General features: G+C 45.8%; 1 protein-coding gene across 2 annotated transcripts in view; it reads right to left on the bottom strand.

The window, feature by feature from the left end:
- The window catches only part of gli3 (GLI family zinc finger 3), an 86,823-nt gene that overhangs the window by 38,184 nt on the left and 26,737 nt on the right, over positions 1-21,902 (bottom strand). For both annotated transcript variants that reach the window (XM_063912176.1, XM_063912177.1), the window contains exons 3-4: positions 16,123-16,359; positions 2,265-2,370 (exon numbers count right to left, since the gene is read on the bottom strand). In XM_063912176.1, coding sequence (XP_063768246.1) covers positions 2,265-2,370; positions 16,123-16,359 — 343 coding nt within the window. The remainder of the gene's footprint in view (positions 1-2,264; positions 2,371-16,122; positions 16,360-21,902) is intronic.

Below are 21,902 nucleotides of genomic sequence, written 5' to 3'. Positions count from 1 at the left end.
GATTCTGTTCATTTGCCACATATGGATGGTGGATGTGTCATTGTGGCGGAGAGGAAACAAGCTGCTGGGCGTTCGCAGTGTTTTTCTCCGGCCATGGACGCCCAGTGGTGACTGGCTTGTGTGCGTGGCGGGGGAAGCTGGCTGGATTGATGGAACTGCCGCGGGGCCAACCCAACTGTAATTACAGGCCGTAATGAGAGGCTGCATGGGGAAGTACTGCAATAATAGTCCCTGTGTACTTAGGCATATCTTTGAGAGGGCTAATAACGATTAATTCTGCTCACCGAGGAGAACTTGTCTTAAAACAATTCAATATTTCTCCATAAGCCGCCTCCTGTCCCCTCCATTTCCCTGCAGCGACAGCTATACGTTGAATGCCCCTATTTGCTCGAGCTGGCTACAAGCAACGTTACTCAGCTGAATGCATCACTTTTAAATCCAGAGAGGTTTAGTTTTGGGCTTAGTTTTACGGTCGTAAACTTGCAACAAAAGTCGAACCAGGAAGTGTAATTAACTCCAATTTGCCATCAGGTGGTTAGACCCAGCTGTAATGCAACAACTGATGAGTCCTGCTTCTCACTGAGGAATTCAGTGCTGCTTTTTTAATCAAGAAAGCAATATTGTTGCTTCCCTGCGCACAGACTCAAAAGTAGTTGGGATTGTTTCTGCATAAAACCCGAGCAAGTTCGTAAATAACGTGTGTGACAGTGAGTACACAGATTTGAATAAGGCTGGCCACTAAACAGCTGTCTTATAATCATGACAAATAGTTTCCCTCAGCATGGTGTGTCGTATTTAAACAGCTCTATGCTTAATGGCTCGGATAAATAGGCCATAAGTAGCATGGCAGAGCACGGCCGTGTTCTCAGTGACAGCAAACCGAGCGCAGATAACGCCTGTCCCGACAGAGTGACTGAAGACGCCGCCGCTGCGTAACTTCTCCCCCTTAATTCAATTCCCTGGCTCTGTGTTGTCCCTCCACCCCCTCCTTCATTTCTTTCCTTCCCCTCCCTAACCTGTGCTCCAGATCATACCAAAGCACTCCTGACGGATAACAAGCCAGGCTGTTTGTTCGAGCCTATGTTGCCGGCGCGTGTTCGCCCCATTATCTCTGCATAAGCTAAATGCTAAATTATATTTGCCATTTTGTTTGCAGTGACATGGGGCATCAATCACCTCCCTTTTTTATTTCCTCGCCTCTCCCCCCCTCCACCCTTTTTTTTCCCCCCTCTGCTGCAGCCCCTGAGCAGGAGATGAGGGGTTGAGAGGTAGGGTGGGCCGGAGGTGGAGAGGCGGAGGGGGGGGACATAAAAAATTCATTACGCTTAGTGGCACATCAGCAAGGGAGAGATATGACTCCTGAGGAAGAGAAGGGGGGAGTTGATAATGATGAAGAATATCAAACATAATGCGGCCCAAGTAGCTGCCCCATCCAATTTGTCCTCGTCGCGCGGTGATCGCTTCCTCCGTGTCTGAGGGTAGGAAACAAGCACCGCAAGGACGATGAAGCATCTCCTTATAATACTCTCTATTTGGAAGCCAGGAATACAAATGATGGAGAGTGTAAAATAGACAGAACGAGTGAAAGAGGGTGACTAAAAGTGAGGAGGGGAAAAAAGAGTAATGTGTGCCTGGGTGTATGTAAGTAAAGGAATGCTTTGAAGTTCTCTGCTGACCTGGCCAGCACCGTCAGAAGGACTCTAGGGAAATACGAGCTACTGTAATAAGACATAAATACTCACAGCTCTCTCTTACGAGGCATGACACCATGTTTTACTCTCCTTCATACTTGATAGCCGATACATGCATGTGATTGGCTGAGGCAGGGTGGTTAGTAGTATAGAGTTTGTGTCAGAAACCCATCTGTGTCTGTCAGAGATGGGTAGATGTCAACAGAGGCACTGCTTCCTTCTCTTGACAAGGTTTGATCACTGCTCTTATGAGGATCGCACGCTCCCGGGCTCCCCTCACCCTGCTCTCATTTCCGCGTCTCTGACACATGTTCATTTGCGTGTCTCTGACATGCGGATCATGTTGCTCACGGACAGGGCCGTGCCCTTTGATCCTGAAAGGCAAAGAGAGGCGTGCAGCACCCATGAGGAGGATGCACCACGCCCACAGGCGGAAGGAAGTTCAGGAGCTTGATTTGTATCACCATTAGGAGAGAGAGATGTGTGTGATGCAGCTGAATCAAATGAGGTTCTCAGGTATGATTGGCAGCATTGAGTGTGTGTGCGAGTGTTTGACCACTTTAAAGGACTTACACATGAAGAGGGGGTACAGGGGAAGGCTCGTAGATGTAACGTCCCTGCGTATGTCTGTCGTCGATTGGTACAGGAGGATGGAAGGTAGGGAAGAACTGCGGTGTAGCTGTAAAGAATGACAGGAAAAATACATTTTTATTACACATCACAAGATCAAGAATGAAAGGCAGTGGTTGATGGCTATCTTTCAGCAGACCCACCCAAATGAGACATCATTAAATTCACTCAACAAAAACTCTAACATTTTTGCTGAGGAAGTCTTTGTAAATGTCTCTAGGCTGATACAACTCAAAATAAACAGCGATAAATAACCATAAGAGAAGCAGCTCAATGGCGCGTTTCTCACCGTACCAAGCATAATGTGCTTTTGTACAAGGGATAACGTTTAAGTACAACCAATGAAATGTACAAAACGAGAACAAAAACACCCTTTTCTGTTTCAGTTTTGTCACAACTGCCAGAGAGAATCGAAAAGCTTCTCTTTTTTTTTTGTATTCCCTTCCAGATAACACATTAAAACATTTGCATAATATGAGCTTCCAAGCCTTTCTCTATTTTTACCCCTGAAATTGAAAGTGTTGTTCTGCCTCTAGACTGAATCCAAATATACATGCACTGATTTTCAAACTTTTACTGCAGCCCACACCATAATCTAAGAAACTAAAGCTGGAATTCTGTGTATGAACCGTGCATCCATTGTTGGACAAGTTGCAACGAGCAAACCAGGAGTGAGAATTTTGCAGAAATGCTGCCTACCTTAGGGTCGAATTGTCAAATGGGTTAAAACTTGTGCAGAAAGACAGAAAGCGCAAATGACTAACCCGCACGAAAGGGTCCACAAAGCAACAAATCACTTCTTTATTCACATGCTGTACTAACACATCCCATTGCCAGAACACATGTCACTTTATTGCCTGTTACCGAGCCCGTTGCCAAGTTGCGTATCACCACCCTGAGGCAGAGCATGCGTCAACATCTGCATACCTTCACGCAGCAAGTCTCTGAGGCTGCTAGCTATGTGTTTTTTACTTGTAAACATTTGAAAGTGTGTGCCAATAGGGCAGATGGCCAAACTGCGGGGTGCCCAACAGCTCTACGAGTGTTGCTCCATGCCAAACGCAGCTGCAGCGCCGGGCAAAGCAGCAGGTGTTGATCCCCCAGCACCTCCAAGGTCTGATTACCTCATCACTCACTCATTCATTGGGCTGATCACTGCCAGCACGGGCCAAAACAGTCACGACTAAGAAGGGATCAATGTGGTGTTGTTTGTAATCCTACAGCATTAGAAGCACGTCTTCAAGAGGTACTTTGGAGATTTAGTATTGCTCTTCCATAAAATTGGGGGCAGAGATTAAAACAGAACTGTCAAAAGCGAAGCAGCAAAGATTTCCTGACTTTCAGTCCCCAATGCGGTTCTCTAAGTTCAAAACGAGATACCCAGCTGATGCAACTTGAGAATCTTTCTGAGGTTTTGGAAAGCTAGGACAACATTATACAGCTGTTTTTCGCAGGTTATATACTCCCCGTGATTGACTTTGACATGTTGGTCGAGTGCTCCTTTAAATCTATTACGCTGCATAAATAACCCCCCACACACCTGTGAGGAATTATTTTCCTTTGCTTATTCTTGTTTCTCTGCGCCAGAAAAGCAGCTTCTTTTCTGTATCCATCCCTAATGTGGAATAGTCCTGATGACTTTTAAAGTGACCATTTTTCATAGTATTACATAACCAAACATACCCTAACATCCTCAATATAAGAGCACATTGTTAATGTTCTCAATAAGTAAAAAGAAAACTTTCATGGGGGGGGGGGTTCATCCTGTGTTCACAATAGCAGAGATAAGTGGTAAAAGCCTCCTCCGTGCAGCTCTGGCAAGTATCTGACCACTCAGTCTCTGTCTGTTTGATAGTTTCCTCCTGATGACTCAGTATTGGCTTGGCTCACCTCGGCTGATTCCAGAGCGGCTGAAGGAGGGAGGAATGAGAGCTTTCTGGGAAAGAGGGATGGACGAGGGCAGAGTCTGCTTTGTTTACTCTTCACAGCTCCGCTCAGAGGCTGTCGGCCCTTGGCTGTCAGAGTCGGAAATGAACCCTCAGGTTTACCGGCGTCTATGTTCTGGGTTTTCGCTCGATGGGAGTAAAAGCTTTATGGTCTGTAATCTTACTGATCCTTTCTCACATTGCAGGAACTTTAAACAAACCTCTGTCCTGTTGGGTAATGAGGGATGACTGTAAAGATTACAAAGTGTGAAATCATTTTAAAGACTCCACCCCTTCACCCCTGCAACACACAACTACATGCTCACATCCGCCACTCCTCATTGAATTACCCAGATCCCCCCTATGTTTATGTCTCTGGAGCTCCTCACTCAGCACAGCCCTGTGCCTAGACTGGATCCTTCTTTTGCTCCTTCATCACTCTTTCCTTCCCTCCCTTCTTTCGCTGAGGCCGCATGGCAAACCATTCCGTCGAAGTTTATTTAAATCCATCTCTAAAGTTTACTTTACCACGGCCCTATCTAAATAGAGTCTGCCACCTCTTTTACGCCGGCGCAGCTCTCCATTAGCGTGGCAAACAGCCCTGTGTCACTGGAGGGAATGTGTATACAGTCTCAAAGAACAGAGGGCGAAGGAGAGAGGGGGAGAGACTCCATCCTGCAATCCATCTCTAGTGTTTCCTGTAGGGACTCTTTACTGTTTACTCGGGGACTAAATTGCCCCTGCTCTTCTGGATGTTCAGGGGATATTGTAGTCTCACTAATACAGAATACAGCTGGAGGGCACATAGGAAACCAACGCACGCGTCACAATTTTTACCTTCCCACTGCGGCCACACACCACAGCAGCTCCAGCATTCCTCTGGAAAGTGTAATCATGACGGTTAACTCCCGGTTGCATGGGGTAGACCAACATTGGCAAAGTAAAAGGGGTTTAAGAAAAGATCTCAACCAACAAGACACTGAAAATCAGGAACAACAATTCCACTTCTAAAACTTTATTGAGAAGCATTTTTTGATATTCCGAAAGGAAAATTCTGACTGGATTGATCAGCTCTCAGAACCCTTCTTGAACATTTTAATGACTCTAGCAGAAGTATTAATTTTTGGTTTAAAATTTCCCTTTTTTATTCTTTGATGAAAAGGGATGGAAGTCATTAAGACATGATTACAAATGGGTCTTAATGAAAGGGCAATTAGAGGCAAACTTTGGCCAGGCTCATTAATTCTAATTCTACACAAACACACCGTGCTCAGGACCAAAAGCCAGCTTCCCCTTCATTAAAGGGAGGATGGTAATTGCCTTGTCCTTTATTGGACACTTGAATAATTTCAAAAGGAGGGGGAGGACAAGGGGAGGATAAAGCCTAAAGCACATCATTTGCAATATCCTTATTGGTTAATCTCCTTTCATAATGGCAGTTTTACCACAAAGGATCTTCACTGTGCTTTGGAACGCTTGTGATGTGATACTTTAGGAGGATTTGAGCTGTCACTCACAATTCTGATTTGGGTTTTGATAATACACAAACAATTTCTCATCTTCCTCTTTTGTTGTCAACTCAGCATTGTGAGTTTATTGTCTTGACTGCTAAACCTGGGCTCCTCCTCTCCTCTGGCGAGGGTTCAGTGACTCCGCTCTAACAGAGTGTCACCCGCAGCCGAGGACGAAACGCTCTTCCATAAACACTGCACTTCTCATCGACGCTCTGCTGCGAGAGCACAAAGAGCCAGTGACAGATTGTCATAAGCGACTAAGGCGGAGTGAGAAAAGGGCTGCTGGGGCCTGCTCCAGAGGTTTGTGAATTGCTAATGTGGAACATATGAATCCTGTGCCGGGGCTGTGACTGCCAGATTTCATTATGCCACCTCTCTCCCCGCTCATGATCTCACTGCTCAGGAACGCTCGTCTGCAGCGAGGCCCGCACTTGTACTAAAACTCTGCAGCGCTTAAGCAGAGCGTGCAAAAGATGCTCTAGACTTTGTGTTGTTGGCGTGTATGCAAGCGCATTTATGAGAAATGTGTGTTGTTCCTCTCAGGGAATGAAAACAATAACACTTAAGTGACTCTCTGTGTAAAAAAAGCAGGATAATGCAGCATTTTTTTTGTGTGTTTTTTTTACCGATTCCTGGAGGTTTTACACTGAGAAACTTCTGTTTATGTTTTAAAGGCATTGTGACAACACTGGGGTTGTCCAAAGTTTGGTATGTGTGTGTCTGTGGGTTGTGTTTCAGAGTGCCAGAGATGTAGCACACCTGGCTAGCCTGCATTTAAGAGGGCTGCATGCTTTGACCATGCTTTGGCCCTTTTGCTTACCATGCCACATGCCAGGGACACTTCAGCTTGCCACATTTCCACTACTTTTTAATGTTTATTTGAAGTCAGTTTGGCCAATTACTTTTAATTAGGGTGACTTTTGTGTGAGCTTCCTAAAAAAGGAGAAACATGTATGATTCACAAATAAACAAAGGATTAATTTCTTCCTATTCTCTTTATCAGCTTTTAAACCTCTCAGATTCATCTTGTCCACCATTTGAGGTCTCACGTCATGATTGGAATATCTGATGTAGGCTTTGTAAAGTTAAGAAATTAGCTAAGCATTTTCTTTTGACTTCTAGAATAAAATGGTTTGATGTCAGTAAATCTTTACTGGACACAGTATTTTATACCAATTTTTTATTTTTCTTAAACACAGAACTAAGTGACTGAGAGTTTAGTATGTGTCTGTACTCAGTGATCTGTAAAAGAAAAATGTCCTCCAAAAAATGATTATGAACTTCCTAAAACTATCCGGCTGTGAAGACAAGGAGAAACGGCATTTAGACTTTCATTAGAAGTAGTTTGGACGCCGGCTCTCTTGTGAAGCCAAATTTTCCCTCTGAACAAACCCCTTCACACCCCGTCTCTCATCATGTTTGCTTACACTGAGACCTCAAGCTGTTTGGACATGTAAATAACACTTTCAGGGACTGTTTAGCTAAGCTCAATGGGAGTTGCTGTTGACTTTTGGAGCGCTTTGCTTTAATTACGGGTCCCAGATTGTTTCAGGTCTAATGGCCTAATTACCGCTGTATAAATTAGCCTAATGTTCTTGCTGTGCAGAGCTTTCTTTACTGTACGCGATGCTCGGGTGCTAGAACAGAGAATGTTTTTATTCAACAATGAGAAATAATAGGAAGGGAGAAGAAAAAAGAAAGTAGAGAGGTTAAATAACAGACGAACTTGAAGTGTTGCCTTGCCAATCTCTCTGCCATTCATCATAAACGCAAAGCTGGCAGATCACACTCTGCCCTTCCTCTATAAATCAATAGATTTTTTTTTCTTCTGCTCTGTTCTCTGTTTTCATTCTCTCTGTCTCTGTTGCTCAATTGCACTCAAACACAAACACTTTGTGTGGGTAAATGTAATTAACATGGTGGAAAAGAAAAACAGAACAGAAGAAGAGAAAGTGAGTGGCTGCAGCTCTGCTCCATAAACAGGCTCTTTCTTCAGCTATACATTCCAGTGCTACTCACTGTCAGAAGTAATTTGTTTGTCTAGACTGAACAAGTCGGTCACTGCCCTTCTTCTCTCTTTATAGTTCTACAAGTCTATACATATTTGCACTGTGAATTTGTTCAAGCTGGTTATCTCTTTGTGTCAATCCATGCAAAGTTAAGTTCGGATATTTTTTTCAGTCTATTCAAACTCTCCTCTTACAGTACAGCGTCCATTTTCAACCCCCTCCCTCCTCCATAAGTCACACAAATACCTTAATGGAACTCCGGCATCTGCAAGACATTTACCAAGCCGAGTCAATCTTTACAAATTGCACGCTAGCAAGAGGACCTTTTCCCTTCTACAGAGTGGAGCTAAGCACGCACGCTGCTCTTCCTGGGGCCCCCAGCACCCTTGCAACCCCAAGCTTTCCCCCTTTTCCCAGCTCCCTGTATCCCAGTGTGGATCAGGGAGTGAAGGTTATTTCACGAGGCCTCTGCGGAGCGCCAATCTATCTCCTACATTTGGTGAATTTCTCCAGATTGGGATAAGCTGGGGAGCAGAACAAAGCGCTATGCGTTGGCCCTCCCACCCCTCCTCCCCAGCAACCCCTCTACCCTACCCCACCCTCCAGCCTCCTCTCCCCGACCCAGCTGGGAAGAGATTTACACAGCAGTTTAGTAGCTGGAACACTGCGCTACACCTTTTTTTCCCTACTCTCTCTTTATCTCCCACATATGTCTCCTCCGCTCCAAACATTGATACCTCTCAGAGAGAAGGCAGTTGATTTAAACCTCAGGTTAACTCACCGGGACTTTGCTACATTTATTTTTGCTTCAACTCCCCCCTACGTGATTTACTCAAATACAACGCTGCTTTGTGGTTCCATCTTTTGTGAGATCTTTATTCAGGAATTGGCGTCAAAAAAACAATTTGTTCTGACTAAAATCTTTTTAAGGACTCCTTTAAATGCCTGCATCATAAATGTGTGATCCATTATTTGGATGGGCGTCTAAATATGAGCCAAGGCCATATCAGTGACGGTGTTGATGATTGCCACAGCTGTATCAGGCTACCCAGTGACAGACTGACCCTCCATAGCCCTGTGTCACCGCCCCTCCCAATGCAAGTGATACCAAAACTGCATGTGGCTGTGTGATAGCGACTGTGAGGCTAATATACCTGCATATAACAATAACACTATGGGCTGGACACTGCTTTGGGAAACTGGACTGGTTCTCAATTTCTCATCATACTGAGAGGCCAGTGACCAAACCCGGTCTTATTGTGATGTTAACAAAAATGTCCATGCAGCCATTGTTTTCAATTCATATCATGTGCTATGAATATCAAGCTGCAGAGACTTTCATCTTGGTTATACGAGTGGTAATCCATCACAGTGAGCGTTTTGTCACCTTTTATTTTTTTGTCAAAATTGTGTATTATCGCATGGTAATGTGGTTAAAAGCAGGGGGCCAGTCCCGAAATCCCCTCAGTGGTGCAATCAAGAGCATGCCATTTTTAAGGGTGAACGCAATAATTATATATGTTGCAACATTTAGCTTGTTGTATTTTTAATTTCTTCTGTTGCCGGTTCAGATCCTGGTTCTCATCATAGGCAACTAAATGTTCTGGACGCTCTATCTCAAGCGAGCTGTTTTTCCCTGCACCGTAATTTTCACATGTGTTCAAGTAAGTGGAAACCAGTGGCTGCCACGGAAGGTGGGAAATCAATCTATGAACATATTGTATCCTTTGGAAAATCATGCAAATGTGTCTTTACAAGGTCAACGTCCAAAACCACTAGTGCAATCCTTTAATATGTTTTACATTCAAATGGTAATTCCCCCTGCACTGTAAGTCTATTCCGCTATTTTCCACTGAAACCCATATAGCCATTAAACAACGTCTGTGTAGGCCTCTAGAGGTACGTGGCCATTATTTGGGCTAATGGAGGAAACTGTGTGTCACAGAGCAAAGACAAAGCCCAGTGTCACAGCAATCAGACAAATGGCTGCTGGGCGAAGCAGGGCCAGACAGGGGTCGACGCTTCTGGACCAATTAGGTCTTATAAGTGCAACAACAGCTGGAAATCTCTGATTCTCCCTCCTTTTCCACTGTCTTGTGCTCTTTGCGTTGCTGTCACCTTACCCTCTCTTTCACCCTCTCTCACTCTTGCATCGTCGTCCTAATTCTTCCAGTTAATCCTGCTCGCTGTCTATCTCTTTTTTATTTGCCTCGCTCATTATTCAAAGCGCGTCCTCCTGATCTCTACACTTTCCCTCCTCGCAGCATCCCAAAAACAAGGACAAACTTGTAATCCATTTACTGCACCCCTGTCAACAGATTCCACCCAAATAATCCTAAAAGACTTACAACCAGGCCTAGGTACTGTCAAGGGAAGGCGAGCAAATAGGAGGCAGAATGCACAGGGGACAGCAGTGAGAGCCATAGAGAAAGAGGGAAGAGAGAGGAAAACATAGGGACAGGGAAGGGAGGGAACAAGGGAAGTGGAGCAGTGAGGACACAGACGGAGGGAACTTGTGTCACAGTGATTTGGGTCTTTGTCACGCAGGTGGCGCTCAGGGGTTCCCTCAGCCTGGGCACAGAGACAAACTGGGGCCCATGTAAACCTTAAAGAGGATTAACCCTGCCGGAGCGCTTTAATGAGACCTGAAAGTGCCGGGCACCGGAGAGCCCCACTGATTGAGCCGCGCTCGAGTCGGCTCCCAACGGTCCGCCGGCCCAGTGGCCCAGCAGCGCTGCTACAGCCCCGTGGCCTACAGCTGCCCGCTCACACTGAGCCACATCAAAGCAGCCTGTCTGGGAGAACCCCGAGACAGGAGGGGAGGCGGGTGGGCATGAGGGAGAAAGTGAGTGAAGGAGATGTGGGAGGAGGAGGGAGATGAGGGTGCCTGGATGGAGGAATCCCTTATCTCCTCCTGAGAGGATGCTGCTCTGTGGTGCGAGATTGTCTGGAGCTGCCACCTGTCCCAGGCATCTTTAAAGGCAACACTAAAGCCTGTGATGGGCCTGACCTCCTTGAGCTCCCATTCTTTTATGTCTCTCTTCATTTTCTGCTTTGTTACACCCCCTCCTCCTTCTTCTCCACTTTCCTCTCTTATTCTTACCCCTCTGTCTCACATATACCCTCAGACTCAGCCTTTCCTCTCTCCCTCGCTCTCTCTCTCTCTCTCTCTCTCCCTCGCTCTCGCTCTCTCTCTCTCTCTCTCTCTCTCTCCCTCTCCCTCTCCCTCTCCCTCTCCCTCTCTCTCTCTCTCTCTCTCTCTCTCACTTTTCTCCGGTGATATCTTACATTTCACCAGGCTGCTGGAAACATTTTAATTACACTGTGTTCATCAGCCTCCTCTTCGTGTAGAACAATGTACACTTGCGACCCTCCAGAGACAAGAGCAAGATACGGGTTGTTGGCTGAAGGGATAAGGGTGCTTATCTTTGCCACTATGTGAGAGGAATGCAAATACAGAAAGGAGCGATGAGATTTGGATATATGAGAAGCTAACGAAAATAAAAAAAAGGCATGAAATAACTTTGATTCCTCCGGAGCACACAGAGGTGATTATCCTACTGGAGACTACAGGGTAACTTCAAGAGGAGAGAAAAAGCTCATGGAGCCCCATAAGCATTTTGTCTTTTTGTTTTTAGAACTTAATGTCATTGTTTGCTGAAGTTGATTCTCCTTTTGAATGTTCAAGATGCTGCAAATCTTCATTTTAATTCCCACAACATCAGAGAAGTGCTATTGTTTCTGCTTGCCTCTGTGACTTGAATGATTAACCAAACTCATTTTAAAAGGAAGTAAAACACACTGACAGATGTTGTGACGATGATACCAAGAAATGCTGAGTGTTCTTCTTTGAACATCTTAAGTTCTCTGGAAATTCTTCTTAATTCTTCTTAGCCCCTTCACATTTAATCTTGTCATTGTTCGGAGATATTCTGTTCACACGGATCAGCTTTGTGGTAAGAGCACCACATGACCCTAAGATGGTATGAAAGTGCATTCTCGCAGCACTTCCAACTCTGCTTAACCCCTGTGAATCATCATGCGCTACAAAGGGGCACATGCATGTGAGAATATGGCCTATCTTACAGCATGAGATGCCTCTAATAAGCTGTATAAAAGGGGATCATCTGATTATCCCTGGTGCGCTGGACCAAGGGCCACAGCAGAGTGCGGGCCCATGTTGTTCTTTCTTGATGAAAGGAGGTGGGTGGAAGGGATCCCTCTCCACTGCCTGCAGTGTGCCCCAGGCTTCTCTGTGCCGGCACACCGCTGGGGGACTACATCATGCCACCACGCTCAAAAAGCCAATATCGAAACAATCACAAAGACAAACACTTACCCTTGAAACAGGCACGTGTCTTCTCACCCTAGGCTCTTCTCTGTACTCCGCAGTTCTTCTGGGGGAGGCTGTTTGAACTTATATCCAAGCCAGCACTTGTCATGTTTTAACCAACACGAGGCCAGAAAGTTTGCTCTTTCAGTGTAATTTCAGAAGACTGCTCTGTTGTAACTTACACCTACAAACACACAAGCTTTATAATTGCCCTTTTTTTATTCTATTTTCCACTCCCGCTCTCTCACGACATACGGAAAGGTCCCGTGCAGTCCATATGACTTGAAAGACTGAGCACTGTAATTAACTGTGGAGAGTAGAGAGGCCATTGTTGTGCGGATCACGTTCAGATTGGTGACAGCTAGCTCATTCAGTTCAGTGGTCAGCTGCATTTTGATATTGAGGCAGACAGACTGACGCCAGGGCAGCGGCAGGCGTGTTACAGCCCAGTAGACCTGAGATCAGCCCAGCGCAGCAGTTTAGAGTTTAACCCCTGTGACTGGACACCCACCACCCCCACCACATCATAAAACCCCAGGACGGGTGTTACGCCATGGCTCAGTGTTCCTGCTAGCTTTCCCAGAACACAGGGCCAGTATGATCCAGGTAGCAGTCACCTTTGGACAGGCTCAGAGAGCAGGGTTACTGTGATACATGTAAAGGAATCCTTCAGCCAAGAGATCCATACCTTCACTGGCTCAAGCTTAGCAGGCATGGTTTCTGAGATCAGTCAAGGACAGCAAGGCTTTGGTGTGGGGATTATGCCCTGGCAGCCAAATCTGCGCTTGATTTTTTTTATCTCCCAAAAGACTAGTGGAATGATAGGCAGTCATCGCAGCCTGGACACACATTTAAGAGGGTGTGTCTGCTGCTATTAATGACCTACTGTATCACAAATACAGTAGTGCTACAAAACTTATGTCACTTCCCCGCCAATAAACTTATGAATTGTGTTTAAAGCTCGGCAAACGTATTTTCCTCCAGTTGCCATTGTTTCACTAAACATTCTCGGCTGTTTCTCTGCAGTTTTAACATTTGCAAGACGGCTATTGAGAAGGATGTGCTTTAAGTCCCTCCATGGATGTGTTTAGTCTGGCAAAGAAGGGCAAGTGTTTAAGAAAGAGACACTTTAAAGAAGAAGATCCCCTCGGAGGAAGCAGAGATGCTTTGCCAGCAAGTGGGCTCACTGTTGCTGCAAGACCACTGACCGGCTAATCAGCACACAATGTAAACAGATGTCGACGCTGCGCATCCCATTCACACTTCTATACAATTAAGATCTTTAAAAAAACGACTTCTCCCTCATTAATCCACATCTCAATCCTTTCTTCTTATCCCACAGCAAAGCCCCATGTATTAGTGTTGTGGTAAGAAGGATGTGTGGACTCTTATCCAATGTTTGCCCAAGAAAAGCGGCTAAGACTCAGGCATCACCACAATTAGCTAATGCTAACAATAGGGGCAATGTTTCCTTAGTGCCTCTTCCTTTTTACACTGAAGTGGGTGTGTAAACACAGTCTTAGGCCACAGACGTATGAGGAGTGGGAGATCACAAGTCTGGGTGAATGGAAAAGATTTACCCGAGCACAGGCCCATGAAGATAAACCCCCCTTTGCTCTCTTCTTGTTGTTCGACTCCTACGCCTCCCAGAGATTTCGCCAGCACGTTAACGACCCAGCGACCAGGTGTGGGGAGGCTGCAGGTGCTGTCGCATTTAGGCACATTAAGCACTGACACACACCCGCGCTAAGAGTAATCGGATTTACCTGGCTGTCTGCTGCCTGGCGTCGCACACTATGCAAGCACAGCACAAAGGCTTAGGGCCCCCTCTCAATCACAAACACACACATGCACACACCTGGGATGAATTTAGGAGGTGACAAAGCCCTCATACAGAGGGACTACCGCTGGTGGAGTCACGACTGTGTGTGTGTGTGTGTGCTTACATGTGTATGGAACCAGAAACCAGAACAGGAGCCAATGACTTTTTACACCTTGTGGCGCAGGAGTGGCGACAGACGCTACAGGCTCCTGGTTCAAAGCAGCTGAGGGAGGGAGGGGAAGTGGAGGTTTTAAGGGGATCCCTTTGGTTGTGCTGACCCGAAGACCGCTGAAGCTCATGGGGATTGAGCTCTGGTACTGGGTTCAATCAGACAGAATGGGACCGCCGCCTTTAGGGACACCCCATGTCCTCAACACCTGGGGCCAGGAGGAGGTGTTTTACACAGCACTGCTCTCATCTCAAATCATACGTCTTCCTGAATAGTCAGGATCAGAGAATTTAAATCAATGAAAAATACTAGAAACTGTTTTCATAAAATCTGTGGGGGGTTTTCAACCTTTGTTGGTGTTAGCAAATTGGGTATAACTTAAGTTATTAAATATCTACAGACAAAAGGACAGAAACGTCATTATTGATTATTTTGACGGGTATTATTTCCATTTATTTAACCTAAAATCATTTAAGCAATAAAATGATAGAAAATCTATTTCATCCAATGCCCATGATCAATTTCTAGAGCCAGAGTGAATTGCAATTACATCAAAAATGTCAAAGCTGCAAACTCCCCTATTTTTTAGAAGCTGCTTTTAGTAAATATTTGACATTTCAGTTTGACAATTTTATTCAAATGATTGCAGTGAAATTGAAGTCTTTTTTAAAGACACTAGACTTTTATATAAAAATGTGGAAGAAGCAGTGCTTTAGTAGGATCAAATCTATGTTCATCATGCCTGCAGCTTCCCAGCAAGCATCATTGCGCTCTACTCTAGCGCCTTGTATGATTGCAAGTCTTCCAGCCTCTTGAGCCCCAATGCACAAAGAAAGCCTCTTGAAGCTCTACGGCCCTTTTGACTTTTCCTGCTGCTTTTGAACTCTCCATTTCAGACTGTGACTTTTCCATATGACCCCAAGCCTCAGAGTGACCCCCCCCCCCACCTCCCCCCTTCTCTCCACTCCACCCCACGGCTTCAGTGGTCTGGAACCTCCAGAGCTCCTTCACACATACCCACACACATACATAAAATGAGAAGTGGCAGTGTTGCTGAGTTAGGTCAGGATGTAATGGGCAGTAATGTTCTGCCCTCGAGGGCCCTGTCCACAGCACCATTGCCTGGTTTTGAGTAACCTTTCCCTTAAAGAGGCACCTTGGTGACTCTCGTGCAACCAAGCACGAGGGGAGCAGTAGCTAATGAAGTGGTTGAATAAATGGAGTTACAGTATACGGTTGGGGTCCACTGCAATTTTCATTACTGCCACTGGATTAAAATTGCTCTGTCCCTCTGTGTCTGCCCCAATTCAGAGCCAATTTAACCAAACTAAACAAGCTATCACATCAAATCCTTGTCTGCAGGCTAAGTCCTGGCTACAGTGGTCGCTGAATTAACCTCCTAATCAGCCTCTTACTCCCCAATCATCTATCTCCTGTTTCTCTCTTTCCACACAGCTTCACTTTCATCTAACTCCTACTGTTATCCCACCTTTTCTTGAAACCATCTTTGGTATCTTACTCAAGCCACAGCTTTTCCTACACCTCAATCTCTCAAGCTTCATCTCTATTAGTCTCTCTCTCTCTCTTTCTCTCCATCTGTTAACTGCCTTTCTCTCAAATAGTCTCTGAGTCCCAGAGAGAGAGAAAGAGGCAGAGTAGGGGGTGGTGAGGTTTGACGCGGCGCTGCTTTGGGGCTTTGAAGTGTGTGTTGATGAAGGAAAGCAGAGTACTGTGTTCAGACAGGCCCCTAATGAGGGAATTAAGAACCTACGCTGGCCGTTCCCCATACTAACTTCCCAGGCACCAAACAAGACAAGTGTGCGTGCATGTGTTCACAAATGTGTGTGTATGTGGGTGTAGGCAAGAGTGAGCTCAAGAGAGGCTAAGCTGTCAGACTAAATCAGGCATCTAGCAGTCCTGCCTCTCACCTACAGTAAAGAGAATGGCCTCGATGCTTTGCGGTGCTGCACACATGTCCTTGAGCTTTGTTGTTTCTTTACTTTGCAAGTATTCTGACTAGCGGACTTACGGTAGTGTGGGTCTAGGTAGCCGTTGCGGGGGTCCATCGTGAACAGAGTGCCTCGGTACGGAAGGCCGTGGTCGGGCAGGTGGGGCAAGGACCCATGCATCTCCTTCTTGAGCAGGGAGGGGCGTTCTTCTGTGGAGGTGGAGGGCTCCTCGCTGATGGTCCTGTCAGGTCTCGGTGCCTGGGAGCTGATGGCATTGCGTCTCTCACGGTGGTAGGGCGTGCCTGAACTCTCGTCCTCTGCAAAGGGTAAATAGAAAGAAAGATTAAGAATCTTTTTTTTTTAAAGGAGAGAATAACTAGCTGTGAGTGAAAGGTATTAAAAGTTGGAAAAATATGAAAATCTGACTCCCTCCCTGGTTTAAACACATTCACGTTCTGAACTCCCATGCCCCTCACGAGAAAGTCAATTCACGTATAAAGCACAGGGGGAGAATGTGTGTAATTCTGCCTGGTTTTACCAGATGTGGGGGTTCAGAGTCAAAGGGAGTACAAGCAAATGGACACCGTGGAGAAAAAAATCCCAACCTACAGTTTTCAAAAACTCTGTTCTCAAATTCAGCTTTGTCTAATCTTTCTATAAAGAAATGGATTCCCTTGGAGGAGGCAACACAGGCTTCCTGTCTGCATTCCAAGCTGCCCATTAACCAGCGTCATGGGTTTTATCAACCCCACCCTCCTTTACTCTCCTGTTTTTTCCTTCTCCCCACTCTGTCGGTTCTCAAACTAAATCTGTCTAACTCTAAAGGCAAAATTAGGAGGAGTAGGGTCTCAGGAGAAAGCTTCCCGGCATGCTGGGTAAACAGGATAAATGTGGATTTGAGTTCAAGGGCTGAGCTTCAACAGAAAGGCATGACCCCTGACCCTAAGACTGACCTATGAACTGACATGTATAAAGGTCAGCTAGCCTCCTGACCTGGTATTAGCCTCTTCTGTAGTACATTATAGCCTTACTCAGAAACTGGCAGAGCATAGAACACATTAATGAAAGGATAAAAATGGCTTGAATGCTCTTTACTTTGCGGTCTCATTTGCAGATCAAGGCGCTTAACCAAATGCCGTCAACCCAGGACCTTTTTATTTATACTGTCAGGTCTGTTTAGGCCCTGACTCATTTTTCATTTGCTTCTGTGAATGGACTCCATGTTTAGCCCCGGTTACATGCAATTCACAATTGAAGGAGGTGGTCATCAGTTTAATCAAATGTTCCTTCCTGGGTCCATCGGGCTCACTAAGAATCTGGCAAAATGTTGTTGTGTCTGTGCCAGAGGTTCTGTATTAGGGCTCCCCCACTATGCACTGTAGTCCAACAGAATCCAACTGCCAATTACCAACAGAGGAGGTTCCCAGATTAAAGAGCACTACCTTAAACACTGAAGAGGGCCGACATAATGCTGGACCACTTCACAGAAGAAGAGAAGCGATCAGAAAGGGGGAGGTTAAGAGAGAGAAGCAGGAAGAGAGAATGAGATTGAGAGAGGCGAAGAAGAGCGAGCATAAGGAGCAACCCACAGGTCCCTCTTTTATTCCCCTCACTCTCCCACATCCATTACCGGCGTTCGGCCTAGCCTTGCCTTAGCGCAGCACTGGCAGCAGATTCAAGGATTCTTAACGCGGAACTGACAGCCAGAGAGGCAAGCCACTCTCATCCGCGGGAAATGACAGTGTCAGTTATGATATAAGTATTTAATCCTATACTGCACAGCCAGTGATCTTATTAAGGGAATAATGGCACTTATACGGTTAAAGCTGGATTAATAGGTCTACTCTTGCAAAGCGCAATATTAACATAAAGGGATTTCGGAATTGGGTTCATCTCCTGACTTGGATTGGAAGAAGTCGAGATTGTAAAGTATGCTGGGAGCAAGCGCTGCTAAGGTTGGTGCCTGTAGCTGTGTGTAGCACAGGCTTCCACTCTTTTGCAACTAGATGATTGAGCATTGAAGGGAAGTGAGAAGTGTGTCATTTCATTAGCTCACATATTTATTGTTTTGTAAAATATTCATGAATAAATAAATAGCAGTAAGGCCACTGTGCACTAAAATTGGCATATCATCTTCTGCCGGACTTGTGAAAAACTGCTAAAGACACCTTTACTGTACGCATTTTATATATTCTCTATTTAAATGTTTTCCCTGTTGTTCCACCTTTCTTTCTTCTCCTTATTCAGTGACCCCCAGTGCTATTTAGATATGTCTCTCTCATACAAGGGAGGTCGAGCAACTAATAGTTCAATCACAGCAGTGTCACAGTCCCACCATCCCCCTCCAGTCACCATGGAAAGCCCACAGAGGGGGTTCATCATCCAACCATATACCACCTTAAAGGGCTTCATTACTTGACTTTATAGAACCTTAAATGGTTGAACAGTCAGCAGCACAAGGGTCAATCGACCCCTTGGACTGGTGGAAGGAAACAGAAAACTGAAGGTTTCTTTCTCTGCCTCTAGGTGGAAACTTTTTCTATCCTTACAGCATGTCAGGCTTGTCAAAAATCGGCTAATGAAGACAGACCAGACACAGGTAAACACTCACAACTTTGAAAAGTTCACCCATGCAACACTTCTCCAACTCTGACCATCGGCCCAAAAGATCCTTTCCCTTTTTCCCTCCCTCATTTTTCATTCCTCTTTTATTTTCTTCTCTTTTCCCATGGTTGCCGCATCCAGTCCACCACCAGTTTGCAGGTCTATTCAGCCCAATACAAAGGCAGCAGGCCGGCCCTCTGTGGACCAGAGGAAAGCATGCCTCTCAAAAAAAACGAAAAAAGAACTATCCCGCTCTCTCTCTATGGTGATTGAATTTCTTAACATCTTTTCAAAAAGCGCTTAAATGCCTGGAGGCGAGAGGAAGAAACAAGCTAATGGTGGATGGGGAGCACTGAACAAATTTCAGAGCCCTTTCCTGCTCGCGTTTGAGGTTGAAAGCAGGCTCCTGCCTTTCAAGTTTCAAAGTCCTCCTTCCTCCCGCAGTGTCACTGAAGGATTTGAAAAGAAGGTAATTGTGCTCACTGCCGTCCTGATCAGAGCACACGCCCCAGCTCTAGTATTTCAGGAGCTTTCTCTGCCACTATTATGGTACCTTGTGCTCCATTCCTGCATTCTTCCTCCCTTACTACTCTTTCTCCTCTCTCTCTCTCTCTCTCTCTCTCTCTCTAAACCTCTACAAATGCACTCTCCCTTGCTCTCCCTCACTTGCTTTCTATCCTTTTTTCACCCCCAGCAAGCCACTCATTAAATCCTAAAGCCCAGGTTTTTCCTTTTTCCCCCTTGTCTGGGGTCTCTATTGTAAAACTGTGGTGCGAATACCTTCAGAGAAAACCCTAAGCATGGCCTTTAAAATGGCGGAATAAAAGAGAGCCTGGATGCGATGACAAAATGAAATTTTAAAAGAGATAATGAGATATGGAGTGGGGCCAGTTCCTCTAAGAGTTGGGGTCTAGCAAGGGGGGCTTAAGTTAAGGGTGCCCAGTCTATTCAAAGACATGAGAAGTGAAACAAAACCCGGGTTGCTTGTTGTTTTTGAAGGTATTTTGAAGAGGCTGAGGTTAAAAACAAGGATTGCTGTCTCTTCACATGCCAACTGTCCTTGACTCTGAAGCATCTGAACTGTCCTCCGGCCTGCACTCTGTAAGTCTGAGGCTCTAGAACTGGCACATGTAAGTATCAGGGGCGCACAAAGAGCCATTGCAACTCTTTCCCCCGCTGCAGCCTTTCCTAAACATCAGAGGAGGTGTTGTTGCACCTCTGAGCCAAAGCCAGACATATGCTGTGTTCCACCTTCGAACTTCTCAAAGCCCTGTTGTCAGTGGCACAAACAGGTTTTGGCTGGGGAGCACATGGAGAGCGAACAAGGAGGAGAGGAGTGAAGGATATACAGTGAAATCACAAAACACTTCTTCAAAGCTCCTCTCCTCCTGTGCAATAATCTCTTGCTCCTTTTTTTCTTTCTCTTGCAAATCGACTCCAGGGAAGGACTCAAGACTCCCCAATTAACAATGAGAGGGGGAAGAAAAATTCCAGCAGCTGGCTACAGTTTAATAAGAGCACCTCTCCAAGCGGCTTAGGCTTATGTACCTGATTCACCGGGCCTGGCATTGGCGCTATAGACAGAGGGAATCATTCACGATTAGCGCAGGCTGAAAGACGAGGGTAAAGAGAGAATGCTCAAACTCCAGCAACCCAACACAACAAGAGCATGGGGGATTACGGCAATTGTGTGAGGTATTCTGATCAACTTTTGGGCTGACAGGCTCAGTGCCACAAGGAGCTGGGTACCTTCCCACATCAAAGTTCAGTTTGGCATTATATGAAGGTTATCAAGTCCTAATGGAGCTTCCTGTGTCTGCCTAAAAAGAGCGATGTTCGATTAACTTCTTGACAAACAAATCTTTCAAATGTCAGAAGGCAGAATCAGGTCAGTACCCTGGTAACTGTGGGCAGGGTAGTTTGCAATCCCCAGTTAACCTATTTGACATAACTCTGGAGAACTTCATCATACATAAAGTTCTCTCCCTTTAACTTTGCTCTCATGTTTGATTCTGTCTCTGCAGAGTGAATCCGTGGTGGTACATTATTTAACTATCAGCATGTGACTGATGTTTAGATGAATTGCAGAGAGAGGCATGGGCAGGTCAGGATGTTCCCTCTCCTGGTTAGCAGTCTATTGTCAGCTGCTGATTTCCCACACAGCGCCCGCAAATGCCCTCTTCAATATTCATCTAGGCAAATTCGACGACTCCCACATCTCAATTTGGCTCTCGGCAGCCCACGTCCCAACCCCCTGCTCCACAGCCCGCAGTCCCAGCCTACTCTCTCCGCCGCCAGGGGTCCACTGGGACGCACCCAGAGCTCAGCATCTCACACCAACCAGCCTCCAGGCCCCGGGGCTGGGGAGGGGCAAATCAAAGCCTGCTTGGCGCCTTCCTTCTTCTCTGCGCTCACCTCAAATCAGCCTCACAGCGGGGTTGTATCGTGCCAAGCCTCCGCCTGCCCCTAGCTACCCCTTTTTCACCCATTAGGGGCACAGGCCCACCATAGAGCAGCCTGAAACCCCACTACCATTTCATCAGGGCCACATTGTGAGGGAGCAATGAGCATTGCAGTGAGGGAGCTGAAAGCCCTGAGTCTAAAATGCACTCTGATGCGTTTTTGTTCATGGATAGTTATGGTTTTTAAGGTTTTTCACTCAAAGGGCACCTTGGCCTGCATTCTTTGAGGAGTCAAACACCAAGAGATCCATTTGATCAAGGCTTCAAAGCAAAAAAAAAGGCCATTTAATGCTCTGATTGGCTTACAGACTGTATAAGCATTGCTTCAAATTGTCGTAAGAGAGCTGTGATCAGCCCTAACCTGTAAGTTATGTATACGGTCCCCTCTAACAATATAAAATGATTGTGTGTTAGGACAGACTAGGGCAGAACTATGTCCATTTGGGATAGTGGGTCTTTTAGGGTGGATCTGGGCACAATGCCCACCAGACCAGAGTGGGCCAGCTTTCCACTGGGCCTCAGCATTGGAATCCCACTTCTGACACCAGAGTGATCCGGACCAAGTCTGTGGCACTCAGATTAGGAACAGCTCGCCAACAGAAATGGATATCCAGCCAAAGCAAAGAAACACAGAGCCAACAGTTTGGCGAAAATAGAAAAAATAATACAGTAATTTCAAGCATATCAAATTCAATCCAAAATGCCACTGTGGATGTTTCCCACCTTGCAGTGTAGAATTATAAAGTTCTTTCACTTAACTTTTAAAAGTTCAAACTTTACGGCCATGGTGTGTT

The sequence above is a fragment of the Eleginops maclovinus genome, chromosome 21 (assembly GCF_036324505.1).
Source record: "Eleginops maclovinus isolate JMC-PN-2008 ecotype Puerto Natales chromosome 21, JC_Emac_rtc_rv5, whole genome shotgun sequence".
Taxonomy (NCBI): Eukaryota; Metazoa; Chordata; class Actinopteri; order Perciformes; family Eleginopidae; genus Eleginops; species Eleginops maclovinus.
The sequence above is the reverse complement of the archived record's forward strand: the minus strand, read 5'-3'. Positions and strand labels throughout refer to the sequence as shown.